The sequence below is a fragment of the Vanacampus margaritifer genome, chromosome 1 (genome assembly GCF_051991255.1).
Source record: "Vanacampus margaritifer isolate UIUO_Vmar chromosome 1, RoL_Vmar_1.0, whole genome shotgun sequence".
Taxonomy (NCBI): domain Eukaryota; kingdom Metazoa; phylum Chordata; class Actinopteri; order Syngnathiformes; family Syngnathidae; genus Vanacampus; species Vanacampus margaritifer.
The window spans coordinates 36406724-36424827 of record NC_135432.1 but is presented as its reverse complement, the minus strand read 5'-3'; the positions used below and the strand labels follow the sequence as shown (position 1 = coordinate 36424827).

The following is an 18104-nucleotide window of genomic DNA, read 5'->3' as shown; positions in this document are numbered from 1 at the left end:
TTAAAATAGAGTAAAATAATGGAGTAAAATAATCATTGCGGTCTGTGAGCTGTCCAACAGAGCCAGCTTCTAATATCAGGTCTGAGCCAAAAAGGTGCAGGCTTGGAGAATGGTGAGCAAGGAAGTTAGCGTATCTGGTAAGTGTATTATATATATATATACTGTATATATATATATATATATATATATATATATATATATATATTGCGATATTACAGCGCAGGGTTAGGGTTAGGATTTACACAATAAGCATAGAAGAATGTTATATTAATGGAACATTAAGCCTTAATATTTTATTTCAGTGCTATTCAAACATGAAAGACTGCAACCTGACTTTTCAGATAAATAAATACATTTTCATACAAATCTTACAGTGTACATGTACAAGTTTACTGATTAGTATTTTCTAAATTTGAGTTTAAAAACAAAACAACAGAATCGCAATAAACAATTTATAGATTTGTATGGGGATTAATCTGTATCGAATCGAATCGTGACCTATGGATCGTGATACGAATCGAATCGTCAGGTACTAGGCAATTCACACCCCTAATATATATATATATATCGCATCTGTACGAGTTTTTTTTCCCTCTGTCCGACTCGACTATCCCACTCCTGTCTACTCCCATGAACTTTTACCCTGTCTGGTGCCAATCCTGTGATTAAAGGTCAAGTTGACTCCCATTCCCGGCCGGGACCCGCCGGATTACAAAAAAAAATTCAGCTTTTAATGGTCATACAGTGAATCTGGAATCTGGAATCTGGATGGTATTCACAGTGTTGTGGAGATGTGGTAAAGGAAGGCTATATGGTTAAAATTATATTAGTTATATTACATTCAAAATATAATGACCTTTATTATTGCCACATAGGAGAAATTTGCATTGTTTCGGCAGCAATAGTGAATACAGGAAATGGAAATACACAAGTACATTGCACAAGGATACGCCGGTTTGAAAAACATGCATGGTAGGTTAAGTGAACACTCTGTGATTGTGAGTGTGAATGGTTGTTATTCTGAGTGTGCCCTGCGAGTGGCTGGCAACCAGTTCAGGGTGTACCCCGCCTACTGCCCGAAGACAGCTGGGATAGGCACAAGCTCGCCCGCGACCCTCGTGAAAATAAGTTGATAATAGACGGATATCTCCCAGCCCTAAACTGTAACATAACACAGAACGTGGAAAGTGAAGCGCTGTGAATACTTTCTGGATGGAACTGTAATATAGGAGTAGATGCCCGCTGCGGGATGGGTGACATTTAAACACCTCCACACTCTGACCTCAGATCTTCACAGTCGATCAGCACTAGGGGTGAGACAATACGGGTAACTCACGATTCAATACTGTGACGATAAGAGGCACACGATAACGATAATATCACGATACTCAATATTCAATATAGTGTCAGAAATTTCCTCACCAATATATCACGGTATACAGTATGTGAGTGACAGGGGAAACTTGCCGACTGTTCTTCTTCGCCAATAGTGTCCAGACACAAGTTCTTTGCCACTGCTTCTGCCTACAAAAGTACTGAAAATTGGTACAGTTGAGTATTGGTAACGATTCCCAGGTACCGAGAATTGGAACAGTACCGGTTAAAATGTGAAAGGTACCCATCCCTACAGATGGTGGACCAGAATTTCCTTCGAAACTGTCCGGAAGTCATTTTCCACGGCCTCGCCGAACTCCTCCCGTGCCTGAGTTTTTGCCTCAGCAACCGCCAAAGCCGCGTTCCACTTGGCTAGCTGGTACACCTGTCAGCTGCCTCTGGAGTCCCACAGGCTAAAAAGGCCCGATAGGACTCCTCCTTCAGCTTGACATCATCCCTTACCTCTGGTGTCCACCAGCGGGTTCGAGGATTGCCGTCATGACTGGCACCAACCACCTTACAGCCAGAGCTCCAATCGACCGCCTTAACAATGGAGGCGCGGAACATGGTCCACTCGGACTCAATGTCCCCCACCTTTCCTGGGACAAGGACAAAGCTCTGATGGAGGTGAGTGTTGAAACTTTTTCTGACAGGGGTTTCTGCCAGTCGTCTCCAGCAAACGCTCACCCTCGGACCAGCATCTTCTGCCACCATCGGAGCAAACACACCACCAGGTGGTGATCAGTTGACAGCTCAGCCCCTCTCTTCATCCAAAAGTCCAAAACATGCGGCTACAATTCCGATGACACAAACACAAAGTCAATCATCGAACTGCAGCCCAGGGTGTCGTGCACGTGCACATATGGACACCCTTATGCATGAACATTTGTTCGTTATGGACAATCCATGACTAGCACAGAATTCCAATAACAGAACACCACTCGGGTTCCTTCTGATGGAAGGGGCCCAATCATGGCCATCCAGGTCTCACTGTCATTGCCCACGTGAGCGTTTAAGACACCCAGCAAAACGATGGAGTCCCCAGGGGGAGTGCTCTCCAGCATACTCTTCAAGGACTCCAAAAATGGTGGGTACTCTGAAATGCTGTTTGGTGTATAGGCACAAACAACAGTCAGGAACCCCCCCCCGAAAGCGGAGGGAGGGTACACTCTCGACTACCGGGGTGAACCCCAACATGCAGGCGCCTAGCCGGGGGGCAATAAGTATGCCCGCACCTGCTCTGCGCCTCTTACAGTGGGCAACTCCATCCAGAGTGGGAGAGAGTTCAACCCCTCTCGAAAGGATTGGTATCAGAGCCCAAGCCGTGTGTGGAGGAGACTCCAACTATATGTAGTCGGAATTTCTCTACCTCAGACACCGGCTCGGGCTCCTTCCCCGCCAGAGAGGTGACATATCATGTCCCAAAAGCTAGCTTTTGTAGCCGGGGATCAGACCGCCAACGTCCCCGCCCTTGGCTGCCGCCCAGCTCACTATGCACCTGAGCCCATTGGCCCCTCCCACCAGTGGTGAGCCCATGGGAATGGGGACCCACGTTGGGCAAGGGAATCAACCGCCCATTTATTGTACGTGTCATAAGGGATCTGTGAGCTGTTTTGTGTGGCCCCTCAGCTAGGACCTGTTTGCCATGGGTGACCCTACCAGCCTCTCCTAGATAATATAGCTTGGGGAGTCTGACTTTTCCTACCTCAAACCAGGAAGTGTGTACGGGAATGCCCCCTTGAACTCGGAAATCACTTGCGAAGTTGGAAAAAAAAAAAAAAAGTACCCCGACTTAACCGGCCGACTTCGATGTGACGTCACTCTACAATGGCGACCACTATGGAAACGCATCGTTAATGGTAAAACACAATCTACTTGAGTATAAAACTAGATAACTTTCTTCATTCATAAATATTCGGCCTAACTTCACGTAACACAACGTACGTGACAGTATGCCGCTATCTCTTAGGGATGTAACAATATTATATGAGCTTTTATTATTAACAAGATCAGGAGATCTTATTGAGTATTGTTAGCTTGTTTTTAGATCACCAACCACTCAACAATATCGCGATAATTATCGTATCGTGAGGTAAATAATGTAATATTTATCGTATCGAGATGTTTGGATATCATTACATCCCTAGTATCTCTATGCATGAAATGATACGGTGAACTACTGAACTGTATGGAATGCTTATGAAATAAGATAAATACATGAATGAAGAAAAATTCTGAGAAGGCATGTTTACTGGAGGCCAAAATGTGTTTTGAGGACCAAAATAAAAAAAATATTTTACTTTTCTTTTTTTTACTTCCGCCTTGAACGCTTCAAGATCGAAAGTGGGAAAAGCCAATTGGGATAATTCTAAACTCCAACCTTCCTCGAATGCAGCATAAGCATGATTACAAACCTTATCAACATACCGGTACTTACAGACATTGGGCAACAATTACTAACATGCGTAGGAATGTTCGTACTCTGTGCACATGAAGGGCATATAAACGCAAAATCACTGTTGGATTCACAACAGTTAGCATGACTTATGTTAAGCATGCATATGTTGATGAATCAAACTTAATTCTAAATAGGAACCCACGAGCCCGCGGCAGCCTAATTTGCATAACTCTTGCCCATTTGACGGATCTCAGCCAATACGCAGAGATAAAAAAAAAATCTGCTAGAGACGTTCTTTCTCAGTCTTCTTCCTATTTTCAAAAGGTTTGTGTCAAAAGGTTCGCATAATCGGAAAGCTTGCGGAAACACCTGACAGAGGCTTTTTCCCCCAGTGTTTTATTAGTCCGGCAGCCCACCAGGCTTTTCTTCTGAATGGAGTATGATTCACAACAGTTTGCATTTATGCCTTCCACTTTTTAAGGCGTCAATCATAAACAACAATCATAAATAAAACCTTCATCTTTTAAGACTTTTTTGCAAAGTCTCTATTTTATGTTTGATTTTTTACTGAGTTTTATGTTTTGATTGACTACAAGAAAGCTCAAATAAAATAAAATAACTAAAAAAGAACTAGTTCCATTGGCAGCTATACATGCCCGCGCCATGACACTACCACCAGTGTGCTTCTCATATGAGGTGGTACGTTTTCGATCATGAGCATTTCCCTTTACTTTACCATACCCTTGTCTACCAATTCTTATGGTACAAGTTAATCTTTGGCTCACCTGTCCAGAACATGATGTTCCAAATACTTTTTTTTTTTTTTTTTAGATGTTTGTCAAACGCTATTCTGGCCTTCCTATTTTTTAGGCTCTCTAATTGTTTATTATATCTTGTGGTGAAGACTTGGTGAAGTCTTTTTTAGATTGTTGTCACTAACACATACCTGTACACCTACCTCCTGGAGAGTGTTCTTAATCTGGCCAACCATGGTGAAGGTGTTTTTCCGTCACCAGGGATAACATTCTTCAATCATCCCCTGGAGCAACCAGAATTCAAATCCAAAACCAACCACAGCTGTTTTCGGTAGTCTTTTGGTGTTGCTGAGCTCATCTGTGCGTTCTTTCTTTTCACGAATGTTCCAAGCAGTTGATTTAGACAATACACCTAGTATTTTGGATGTCATGACATATTGAGATTTGACAGCAATAGATTCCAAATGCAAATAGCACACTTGAAATGCACTTTAGACCTTTAATCTGCAACTTGTAATTGGTATAATTGGGATAATTACACTCACCATGAAACAGCTAAACAGTCACTTGTACATTTACTTTTGGTTCTTAAATAGAAGGCACATAAAATACAAACTGTTGTAACTCCCACACCGTTCACCTGATTTGGATGTAAATACAGTAGCCCAAATCAAAGCTGAAAGTCTTCTTGTGTTATTTAACGGCAAATCTATCCAAATCTGTGTTTAAAGCCAAAAACATGACATTTGTGTTGATGGTTCAATATTTATGAGTCTGACAGTAAATCGACAGTCAAAAACTGAGTTAATTTGGAATTAGGCACTTGGACATGCAGTAACAAGGTTAGCTAAATTGTGCATGTCAATGTGGATGCTCTCCCTTCTAATAGCCAGCAAAGTTCATTTCTAAAAGAGAAACATGACACCAAAAGCTTCCAGTAAGGAGGATTCCCATTCACTAAACGAGACTTTGTTCTGATCAAAGCAGAAAATGACAATTGGTTCTGACTTCGAAGGACCGCATGCAATAAGATTAGTTGTTTCCCCATCTGTGCCTTCTCTTCTACTTTTTAATAAGGTGAGTTTTGTAAGACAGGTGAAGAATCAAACTACCTGATACACTTTTTATTTTTTTTTACTTAAAGCTCATATTTGGTTTCATTAACAATCAACACCTCCAAATCAGGGTCAGGCAACTGAGCCTAGACAAAAGTGATGTCATGTTTCTGCAGCACACATCAGCAACGTAGTCTGACAGCAACATCTGCAAGATTTCCATTTGAAAACGGGAGTTGTTTTGTTCTCACGGAGGAGATCAGTGGGGGGAGAAAAAAAAAAACAAGCGTGTGGTGATCATCTGTATCCTGCAGGACAGAGCACGCACTGCGCCTCCAACCAACCTTGTATACTTGTCCGTAGGTGCCATTTCCAACCACCTCCACCAATTCAAATATCCCGGCTGGGTCCTAGAAGAGAAAAGAAAAGACAGAATAGATAGAAAAGTAGATATTCAGTGTTGTGAGGAGCATTGTGCGCGGTGAGCCAGCTGTTGCGCCCTGGTTAAGCCTCACGTGCCAAATACATGAGGAACAAAGGAAAAGCAGACAGCGGCAACACCTCACCGGGGCTCAGCGCTCGTTTTCACCGCTTCGCCCGAGACAAGAGAGACATCTGTGCCTCGAATGAAGGCCACTCACGTTAGCCAAACAGTACGGCGTGTGGCTTGTCGAATAGCGTTAAATACACGCAAAGAAAACATTTGAAAAACACACATTCTCGGGTCGGAGGCACTCACCCGCAGCGAAGCCAAGTCGATGTCTACTAGACTTTTAGCTGGGGAGTCGTTCGCCATCTTTCATACAAAAGCCGTGTTTCCCTTTACAGCTAATAACGTGTCCACGAATGTCTCATTTGCCAGGAGCTCAGCGGATATATTGAATTAATGGCTGTCGCCTATTCCTCTGCGCGGAGTCCGCTTTTTGGCAATGAACTCTGGACTCTTCCTACTCCATGTTGAGGTGGCAGCAGCGGACTCCCTGTTAGCTTCCTCGCCGCCTAGCCTGTGTCCTGAATCAGGGTTAATGACTTCCGCCAACAATATTTCAACGTAAAAGTTCTCCTTCTGGAGATTGCGTTTTGTATTTTATTGCAATCGACATATTTTCTTGTGACTCAACGTGAACATAAATGACCAATCTTAAATATTTTATCAGAGAGTGATGTTTCTTGTTTTTATGAGCCTCAATGTTGACCCTTTCTTTCAATATTCTACACTGAACGGATTAGTGCCCAACTTCCGTTTTTTTTTGTTTTTTTTTTTGCCCTCTTCTCAATAGCTTGACGCAATTTTAATAGAGCCGAACCAGCGGCGCTTCTGAACCGCTCCGAAGACTCAGGTGACAACTGGGCCTCCACACATCTAGCAAGGACAAGTCGATTTAGATCATCACTCTATTACCAATACACCATACATTACACCACAATTACCAGCTACTACACGTAGTTCGTAAGAGATGTACAACCCCATCCGCACGCTTGGTCATGCGCACGAAGACTACATTGTCACTATTGGTCGATAAGGGTGTGGCAACTGTGGCGAGTGACTGAGCCACCTCAGAAGTGATGCTCACTTACTCAGTCAATACAGTATACCTGGCTGTATGTACTGTCTACTGGATGATGCAGTAGTTCTAAGGTGGCCTGAATGGGACAAAATAAGCACAAACAACGTACAGTATTTGTTTTTTTTAGTACATTGATAAATTCTTAATACCTTGACATACAATACTGTGCAAAAGTCTAGCTATGAGGATCCAATGACATTTCCACATAAATACATAAAAGTAGTATAAATCAGGACAGACACACATGAACAATTACAGTACATTAATTAAAAGGAAACTCCAGCCGTGAAGGCCTATTTTTCACTCATAAATTGTCTTGTATTTTTTCATCAGGAAAATTACATTAGCTTGCATTTTCAATTTCATTAATTTGTTTTGGAGAAATCATTAATAAATAAATAACTCATTCACACACACAAAAAAAGGCCCTTCCTAATAACTTGGGATGTACTGATAACGGCAATATCGTGATAGCGCGATAATAAAATTGCCACAATTTCATCATCACTCAAGGGAGTTCTCCACAATATCAATCTGGGACTGCTCCGCGGTGATTTGCTCGGGAAAGGCGGGGCATTCTGTACAATACTTCGAGCTGATTGGACGATGCTGCATCTTGTACACATTTGTTCTGACCAATCACGGCCACGGATGAAAATGTCTTCCTTCTCGTCAAGCACGAACATCTTTACCAGCTTAATATACACGAAGCGCCTTTCGCTGTTCAACATTCAACAAGGAAACGGTGACTAATTCTGCAAGAACAGAATTAATTGCAGCGTCCATTCGTCCAAGTTAGGCTTGATTGTTCCCCCCGGCGTCCAGCTTCCTCATTTCATCACAGCTGCATATCACGCCCCAAACACAATGTCGCTCTGTGATTGGTCCGATCGGTGGAAATTAACGGGCTCAGTACAAGATGTATTCTCGGGATTTTGTGAACTCACAAATACCGCAAGAATTCATCTTGCAGAGCAAGGTTAGTTTTGACCCTTGTATGTCAAATATCCATGCTAATGGTCAGATGAAGGGAAATATAATATGCTTGTGAACCGAGTCAATATGTGGAGGAACTCAATGTGTGCATGCATTAGCAAGTAAGTGTCTCAATATTAAGTATTATTAGAGATTGTAGGAGGTTTAGATGCATTGCTGTTATGTACAAAAGCACATATTGTGCTTTTTTTTGTATGAGCTTTTTTTTCCCTTCTTTTTTTTTATGGCCTTTTTTTATATCGCGAACCTCCACACAATATTATCGTGATAATTATCGTGACCTTCATATCGTGATTATATTGTATTGTGATGTTTGGATATCATTACATCCCTAGTAATAACCAGTATAGTAAGCCACCACCCACTCCCTCTTCATGTCTTAATACACATCACAGGCAGGACCAGACATAATTCTCTATCACTAATCATGTCTAAAAACAGCAATTAATCGGCACCAATATTTGAAGGGTGACTCAACACTAAATTTAGTGCATGTTTGTTTAAAGCTTGAATTTGGGGCAAAACCCAAGTGTTTGGTGCCATCTTAAGGTTAAACACTGAGATAAACACAATTTGGCTGTTTGTCCTCTCATTACACGAGAAGTTGCAGACTATATCACCTGTGTGGATCATGGACGTAGTCGCTCCCGCCACCCACTGGCTCAGTGTCGTACACGCCTCTTTAAACGCTTTCTTAGCACGTGCTGCTGTCAATCACAGCCAGACCACGGCCAACCCTCTCCCCCAACAGTTCTCCAGGCAACACCCCCTTTGAGCGCCGATTTCAAATCTTAGTGAAGGGTGGCGCGAGAGTCTGATTTCTTGTTGAGTTGCCCTTTAAGTGGTGTCGGATCTCGCTTACCTTGCCGAATCTCTGTTCAAAGGGTTAAAGCTCCCCTTTATTTCCACCCGCAATAACACTGTCAAAACCAAGGAGTTGACGGGGGCTCTCCAAGACCGCTTCGAGAAGGATTCGTTTAGGTTCTCACTGCGCCAGTTTTAGAGCGTCAGCCTGGTCTTGCTTCAAATAAACCCTTAATGAATAACCTTTTCAAAATAAGGATATAATCTGAACACGCCCTTTTTACAGCGGCTCCTTCTCTAAATGATCCGTTGCACTTGTTAAGACCTAAATAAATTCATGTGTTTTTTGAGAACCCCCCTCGGGCTTGTTTCTTAATCTAAATTAAAATTAATTAATTAATTAAATTATGTAACTTTAAAGGTTGAGGGAAAAGCAGTTACCGATGTTAAGGTATACAGTAGTTGTTCATTCGCTAATAAAGATCTAAGTGGTTGTCAAGAGTATGGCTATGATAGATATCGTAGTGAACAAGAGATGATGAATAACAAAATTTATTTACCTTGCAGCTTCTACACATTACTCAAATTTGGTCTAAAAATAGTAAATGTAGTAGTTATAATCATGTTTGAGTGTATCTATGGTTACACAAATCCACATAAGAATTGTAATAATCATACTTAAATTCAATTCAATAATTAAATGGAAACTCTCTTATTGGTTAGAAAAAATCTAAAATCTAAAGAAAGTTTACAAACTATCGAGTTAATTTCGTCAAAAAGAAATAAACTCTCAATGTTACCTTTAAGTAACTATCTCAACTCCTCAAAGGCTATGCCTTTTTCAAATAAATGAAAATACTATGAAATAGTTCATCTCAATTCCAGATTAAGTTGCTTATTATTACTTTGCATAGTTATCTCTCTATAACTAACCAACAGTAAATTTGTATAAAAACTATACTATTGGTGGTAGAAAACAATCCGAAAAGTAATCAAATTTGTCTTAGTTTTATTACAATTCAAAAGTAATACATTTGGTTGACAAATAAGTAAAATGGATAAAAATGAATAAATGATAGAATAATTCTTAAATGAAAAACAATTTCCAATATTGGATAATGAATGAAATGGATAAAAATGGATAAATGATTCTTAAATCAAAAACTATTTCCAATATTGGTTAATAAATGAATGAAATGGATAAAAATAAATAAAAAAATGATCAAAAGATTCTTAAATCAGAAACAATTTCCAAAATTGGTTAATAAATGAGTGAAATGGATAAAAATGCATAAATGATTAAATGATTCTTAAATCAAAAAACATTTCCAATATCACTCAAAACCCCTGAGTATGGTTAAATTGTGATAAAGCAAGGCAAAGCTCTAAATCATTCAATAAAAGTAAAAGTAAGGAAAAGTGAAGTAACAATCAAAATTAGGAAATTATATAAATTTCACTCATTGGAATCAAAACCAGATACTCATGTTTTTTGGATAAATAACTCCAACTTCAAGGTATAAAGACAGAGTAAAAACACAACTTCCAAAGTAAAAAGGCAAATAATGTTGAAGAACTATGCTCCTTTTGGGTGAAATAAATCGGGTAGCTAATCCGCACAAAAGTCGAATAAAAATTAAGCACACTGGACTAAAATTGGAGAGGCTTACATTTAATTTAATGTCTTTCCTTTTCACTCAGCTAAATTTCCCTCTCCTATTCTGGCTAAGTCTGAATGTTTTAGAAGTCTCCAATCTGTAACATGGGCTAGTCTGTTTTTCTATTTCAACCTGCTAAACAGCCGCAAATAGTGACTATGTTAACTATGTTAATTTACCTCGAAATTTGCTGAGGCCATCACGGACGTGTGATCGGAGAATGGTTGTCGTGTGTCGGTTGTCGAGGCCTCAAACTACAACAACAACATTCCATCCTTTCCCATGACATGATGTTGGCACACCCTTAATCATCAAACATTTTTACATCAATTTTTGCAACACATTTCTGATAAAACCCTCGAAACGTGATGATACTTCGTTCCATCAGTCCAAACGAGCTGTTCATGTCATGTCATACATGTTACACGACAGTGGACATTTCTAGTCTGAATTTTTCAAAGTCCTCCCACACGTACATTTTCTACACCTCACTGGCATCATACACAGGCGGGCTGGATTTTTCGAAGTCCTACTTTTTGACAGGGCAACCTCCAGGTTTTGTCGTGCTGCTCTCTAGCCGATAGTGTCGCCGAACTGCTTTTCTCTAACTTCTGGCTGGACAGAAGCCAGCATTTTCTCCGGCTGTTATGGCTGTATAAGTGGTCGATTTGGAGCTCCTGGGCTGGCTGACCGGTCATCAGTGGCGGGTGCGACGTCTGGGACACGCAGCCCCATGTCTGACTAGTAAGAAGCTGCTTTCATTCTACAAACCTCGTCTGTTTAGCGTCCGGACATTACCTGCTGCCTTGACAGCTGTGAGTATTCAAAGTTTTGCCTGCAAGTTTGCAAACCAGTTGTCTGGCAGCCTTTAATCTTTGTGGGTTGCAATCTAACAACCAACATGTCTCACATATAGCTTTACAAGGAAATTCATAATGAAAGAATAAAACATGAAATACGTTTATAGGAGTATGAAAGACCAATAATCACTATTATTGGCGGTGATAGCGGGCCCCAAAATAAAATTTTGCTTAGGGCCCCATATGTTTTCGATTTTGTGGAGGTGATGTTTTTTCCTCATAGGAAACACATTATGTCAATAAAACCCCAAATAATGTGCCGATCGCTTTCATATTTTCACAGGTTGAATTGGACAGAAGCGTTTTTTTGCTATGCTCAATGTGGGTGACCGCCCAGGGCACAGTCATATGTGAGGGTGCACGGGCACCCTAAAAAAAACAACAATGCAATGGTAACTTGCTAGTTTGAGTTAATGGAGAAGGGGCTGGGGTGCCCTCATTGTCACGTCAACTTGCTACGGAGGCAAGGTCAATTTGCGACTGCAGAGGTAGGCAAGGGGGAGGGTGGCGAGGGATATACCACTGATCTGAATATATGACTGAATAGCCATACATACATACAGCCAAACATGCCCGCAAGCCGTTGAAGTCACAGGGCGGCCATGTTGCTCCTCCCATCTTGCGAGCAGACTACTGTATAAACTACGGTATACGTACAGATTAGACATATACAGCTCGTAGGCAGTTAGTATAGGGCCGGGGTGTGGGGTTTGTGGCGGGGTGGTCACTATTTTTTAACAAGTAAAAAAAAAAAAAAAAGTGGACGGTATGTGCTGCTTTGAAGACCCCCATTTTCTTTTATCGTTCAGTTCCTTAGACCCCAATATTAGATTTGGCAGAGGCATCTTTTGTTGAATTATAGTTATAATTATTTAATAAAAAGAATATACACAAGTTTCTTCCTCATTAATCATGTAATTTATACATGTATTTAAGGCAAATTGTAAAATATCTAAAGTTTTTTTGGTTTATGTTTAACAAATTTAAAACATCATAAATCATGCTGTTTCTGTTAAGTACTGTTTCAAATGTTCTCCAATTTCGATACTGTAAATATAGGATCTTGTGCCGAGAAACAATTCTTGGGAGGAGCAATATGCAGCCTTGCGGTTTCAAAAGTCTTGGCCTATCGGCTATACTGTCATATATTCAGATCAGTGAGATAGACAAACTTTTTTACGCCACGTGAAGCTGATGGAAAAGAAGTCATAAGGTGCACATAGAAGGGTTTAGAAAAAGAAAAGGAGAGGAGAAACAGAAAAGGTAGGCCGATTTCTATAGTCCTAGATACACCAATCTGACGTCGGGAGTCGGACAGCGTTGGGCCGTCTGATCAAAGTATAAATTACTAATCGAGTTGGAATTTGTCAATTTTGACATGTGAAATCGGCGTCGGGGCATTTGATCACTGCTGTTAGTTAGCGAATCAGCGCACGAGGCAAGAAGAGAAAGTGACGAACGCTAATAAACAGAACTGATGGAAAGTCTGGACCATTTTCTTCCGCTCATTTTGCGCATCGTCACCCTGCTGTACCCTACGCATTTGAACATACAATGTCTGTCTGGACAGAAGATCGGTAAGATGACTTAGTCTCTTTGGTTCAAGAGAGACCGACATTGTATGATGTTACCGTTAAAGGGTTTGCCGACAAAGGTATGAAAGCCAAACTATGGCATGACATGGGGACGTGATTGGATATAGCACAGAGGTGGGCATTGAGGGCCGAAGTCCTGCAGGTTTTGCATGTTGCCCTTCTCCAACACAGTTGATATATGATCAGCTCATCAGCAAGCTCTGCATGAGCCTGAAAACAATCTGTTGATTGGAATCAGCTTAGGTTGGAAGTGAGAAACCTCCAAAACCTGCAGGACTCCGGCCCTCAAAGACCGAGATTGCCCACCTCTGATATAGCAGGTAGGATTTACTTTTATATACGATGCTGTGCAAAAAGCTGGAGGGTTTCATTCACTTGGGAGGACGTTGTGAATAGAAAAAGTAACCGGTATGCATTGTTTACGTTTTTATATCCCGTCCCCCGTAAAGAGGTTTCCGGTTGCCTTTAGGAATAATGACTACCGCCGGCAATGGTATGGAGAGGAATTACTTCTCGCGCCTGCGCTGAAGGTAGACAATAGGTGGTGCGGTGTGTATTTACGTCATTTTTCTACGCGACGTGCTGACTTCGGGGCCAACGCCACAGGGAGGAAGGCGTCGGTCACATTTGGCCGACGTCGGATACTTTGACATGACATTTTGTAAGATACGTGTGATATAGATTTTTTAATAATTTCTAGTGTATTATGAAGCTTATAGAACGTAGTTGAGGTCCACTATGTGACAGAAGCGTCTCGCTTGGCTTGTCATCATCAGCATCAATCAAACAGTTGCACAATAGTTTTTGCAGGATGATGTGTCATTGATGATTTTGCAGGCTAGAAAAGTCAAGTTTTAGATAGCATTTCACACCTGTTGTTAATGTTAATTCCAGTTCTAAACTGTGTGAAAAACCCAGATTGATAAATAGTTAACTGTTTTTAGTTTTTTGTTGTAGTTTCATTTTTCTGTTATGATTATATGCACTGAAATAATGTGTTGGAAGCGGGTGGCGAGTCCATTTTTAGTGGAGGTGTGGGGGCTCGATGGTTATGGGGGGAGAGGGGTATGCGGAGTGGGTTATGTGTGTGCTTATGTGGGTGAGGGTGGGGGGGTGCCCAGGGAATGTTCGCCCAGGGCGCAAATCTAGCCAGAGCCGCCTCTGGAGGTGGACAAGAGAATGTGCATAATATGATAATAATGTTGATGTGATGATTGGTCACTGTTGTCAGACACTAGGTGACAGTAGAACGTGACAAAACAAGCCAGGAAATATAATTACGAGGCTTGCGTCTTTCCCTCTATGACATTGACGTGGTGACATGAAGAGAAAAAGCAGGTCACACACAAAAAGTGGTTGGGGCAAAACGTGTGAAATGTGTAGTCATGTAAAACGGGTTAAATCACTACTGAGTTTTTTAGAGGGGTGAATTTTACTGCTGACATCATTTTCACATAGAGACCTTTCATATACCAGTAAGTGCCCATGTTCATCTCAATCAAGCGTCTCGTTAAGACAGGGATGGGCAAACTCGGTCCTCGAGGGCCAGAGTCCTGCAGGTTTTGGAGGTTCCCCTCTTCCAACACAATCAGGCTTATTCAGAGCTTGCTGATGAGCTGATCATATATCAGCTGTGTCGGAGAAGGGAAACATCCAAAACCTTGAGGACCGAGTATGCCCATCACTGCTTTAAGCCATTGTTGTCCAATATTGTCCATATGTTATTTGGTATGGTAAGGTTTACTTGGAAGTTGACCTTCTCCCTGCGTGTCACGTGCATACCTAGCATGAACAAGTGTTGCTGCGGCTGGCTTGACTGTCTTTTTAACCAAATGAGTGCATACCTGAGGCATTTTTTATGCCTTTAAAAAAATACACACAAAAAACGAGGTACTTGAATTACTCAAGCACTCGTTTCACCCCAACAGCATTTTGATTCAGCATTTTACATAGAAGCAGAGAGAAAACACTGCATGAACAAATTAACTTGAGAGACCACGTGTATATATTTTTAGAGTTACATTTTATGTTTAAATTTGAATTATTTTAAATCTTATTCTTGCACATTTTAAACTAAAGAATTTCACATTTAAAGTATGACGTTGACATTTTCTTGAAAACATCACAACCTTTATTTTAATGGCATTCAGAACCTCTATACTACCTGTATGTCCTCTAGCCTAACACTCATTAGGAGTCAGGAGATGGTGCTTAAAGGGATACTTGACTCATTGATCCATTCTCAGCAGTAAAAATGTAATATTTTAATTTTTATTTTAATATAAATGTAATACTTTTAAAAATTAATTTTCCCACTTGCTGTCAACAGAAGATGACAAGAAGTAGGGAACGACCTGATCATGGCTCACCTGTTTTCTGGGTTTGGTCAGGAAACTGAGGCATGATTGGTTGCTACCTACTTCCTCAGAACTGGTGAAGTCATCTTCAGTCAACAACAAGTGGGGAAAAAAAGGTTTTAAAAGTATTAATTGCAAATGAAAAATAATGAAGTTATTAGTAATTCATTCTGGACAAAATATTTCATTTTGTGTTTATTTCAGGCAACAATACCAATTTACATTGGTAACAAAGATGTAAAGAAAACTACATGTTAAATGTAGAAACAAGATGCCTGAAAGAGAGTGGGAAGAAGAACATTTATTTAATCCCACACATTTAATCAATTAATCACCACTTCCAACAAAAATTAACTCGCAACTTTTTGTTTTAAAACTGATTAGGCATCATGGACACAATATAACAAAAATACAAAAGTATTCACACATGAGTGTTGCCACAGGTAAAGAATTGTTAATTGCATTACATCAGTACATTTTCTACCAACATTGGTAACTAAGGAAACAATACATGTAATGGTAAGGATAGCGCATACCACACTGGTAATGACAATAAGTACCAACAATGGTAAGAATATGACACACAAAAGTTGACACTAGGAAAACAGACCAAATCTGATGTTCTAAAGGTACGAATCTGAAAAGTATAAAGGCATTGCAAAATATTAACTTTTTACTTCTGAAAATGGCTCAATGAGTCAAGTATCCCTTTAATACATAACATGTGGAAGAAATTCGGCTGAATGGTCAAAACATATTTACATTTAAAGTAGAGCTGTCAAACGATTACATTTATTAATCAGATTAATCACATCTTAGAATTTTGATTAATCACGATTAATCGCTTAATTAATAAGGGTTTTTTTAATCAACATTTTTTGCCCACCAAATTTAAAGAGCTCTTGTTATGTGTTAATTTTTTCGACATTTAATGTCATGAGCACGTCTTCAAAAAATGTTACCCACTGCACATGCTCATCCTCCTTTTTCTAATCAGTTAATTACTTGCATAATTTAAAATGGAAAAAAAAGAGAGCCCGATAGTTTGACATGAACAAATATTCTGAATGTCATACGCAAACATTTATTAAATGCTTTACTTTAATGCATGTAGTTATGTTTATAGCTCAAACACAACCTAACCTTTAACGTAAACAACCGCTGTAAAGATAAAGGATAATCTGTGGTCAAAATTAATATTGCGATTAATCTGCATTAATACATGATTAATGCAATATTTTTTTGTGATTCATTAATTAGTTAATGCTTTAACTTTGACAGCACTAATTTAAAGCATTCAAATGAACATGATAGTTTTGCACTTGCAACACAAGATATTATTTACATTGCCACTTTTGAAAATGAACTTTTGCACAGCATGATTGTGATTAGAACGTTTAAACATATACCGTGGTGTGGCCTACTGCCATGAAAGTATGGTACAGTGAGATTTTAATATCATTGCCTCGTTAATCTGAACAGTGGAAAACAACAGAAGATGGCACATTAGAATCGAGCTAATTGCTGTTAGCATGACGACAGAAATGGACGTCCAGACAGGAAGCGGCAGTCTGACGACGTTGTCACGTCAGGTGGATGCCAGTTAGCGACACCTGCCACGCCTCCAGCCACTTGACTCGTCGCAGGTCGTGAACTTGATAGTTGTACGCCATCTGGTGGATGTCGTTGAAGGTCGTGTGGAAAGCGTCAGCGTCACACCGGATGACAATCTGGACCGCAACAAGACAGCAGGGTCAGTAAGTACTCAAACGTACAGTTTCTAATGGTACACCCTGAAATTCAGACAGACGATGTTAATGGTGAGTCAAAGTCAAAGGTAAAAAAAAAAAAGATGAATACTGCTTCATATCAGAAAGCTATGGAACCGTCACCAAAAGTGAGGAGGACATCTTTACTTTACACTTTAACCTCTATATAATATTACTAAAATAAATTTAAGTGAAGATTGCTGTTTTCTGACATTAAGCAACATTCAGCTTTTTTATGCTTTGTTGCTTGTCATTCAATTTCACATTTTTCCAATGTGGGAAGAAAAAGCCATTTGAGTATGAAAACTCCACATAATGACGACGTAGTGATTGACATGACCTTAAAGTTGAGTCCAGGTCCAAAGGGGAAGCTTTGCTCTGAAAACTCCTTGCTCTGCCTTTGGCCCCACAAGTTGCCTATTTTGGAGTTGAGTGTGATGGTTCTGCTTTCAAAGTCCAACTTCAGGTGCAGTGCTGTCATGTTGTCATCCTCGCCATTTGCGTCAGCATCGAGGTCACGCACTAGCAGGTTGACGATCACCCTGACGCACAAATGTGCAAAGATGTTGTCACTCGCATCTTTGTTGAGGGGTGGGCGCAGCCTATTATACATACCTCTGTGTGTTCAGATTGGCTTGTCCTCTGATGGCAATACTGCGGTTCACGCTGAGACCGTCGCTAAGCACACCTTTGAATCCACCACGCTGCACACAAACAATTGAACAAAATGCACTTTGTGTAGAACTGAAATTTTTCATGGACAAGTATTTGCCAACATGTCCTGAATGAGGTCAACTTATCTGCATAGCCATTTATTTTCCCCAATGAAAATGTAACAACCCTTACCAAAAAGTAATATACTTTAAGTACATAATATAGAATATACTTAAGTATACCTAAGTTTATTTTTCAAGA

General features: G+C 40.3%; 2 protein-coding genes across 9 annotated transcripts in view; both read right to left on the bottom strand.

Annotated features, from left to right (window-relative positions):
- Nucleotides 1–6606, bottom strand: part of LOC144039022 (mitogen-activated protein kinase kinase kinase kinase 4-like) — a 55551-nt gene extending 48945 nt beyond the window's left edge. For 7 of the 8 annotated variants that reach the window (XM_077551896.1, XM_077551922.1, XM_077551905.1 and 4 more), the window contains exons 1-2: nt 6322–6605; nt 5927–5992 (exon numbers count right to left, since the gene is read on the bottom strand). In XM_077551896.1, the coding sequence (XP_077408022.1) occupies nt 5927–5992; nt 6322–6378 (123 nt within the window). In that variant the 5' untranslated portion in view covers nt 6379–6605. Of the gene's footprint in view, nt 1–5926; nt 5993–6321 lie in introns of all 8 variants that reach the window. The other variant, XM_077551955.1, reaches the window with a different exon arrangement.
- A 9682-nt stretch (nt 6607–16288) lies between these two features.
- LOC144036722 (galectin-3-like) lies at nt 16289–17802 on the bottom strand. Its single transcript, XM_077547563.1, has 2 exons — nt 17530–17802; nt 16289–17150 (listed from the first exon to the last, which is right to left on the bottom strand). Exons 1-2 carry the CDS (start codon nt 17800–17802, stop codon nt 17004–17006), a joined length of 420 nt encoding a protein of 139 aa, XP_077403689.1. The 3' UTR covers nt 16289–17003.
- Between the last annotated feature and the right edge of the window lie 302 nt (nt 17803–18104).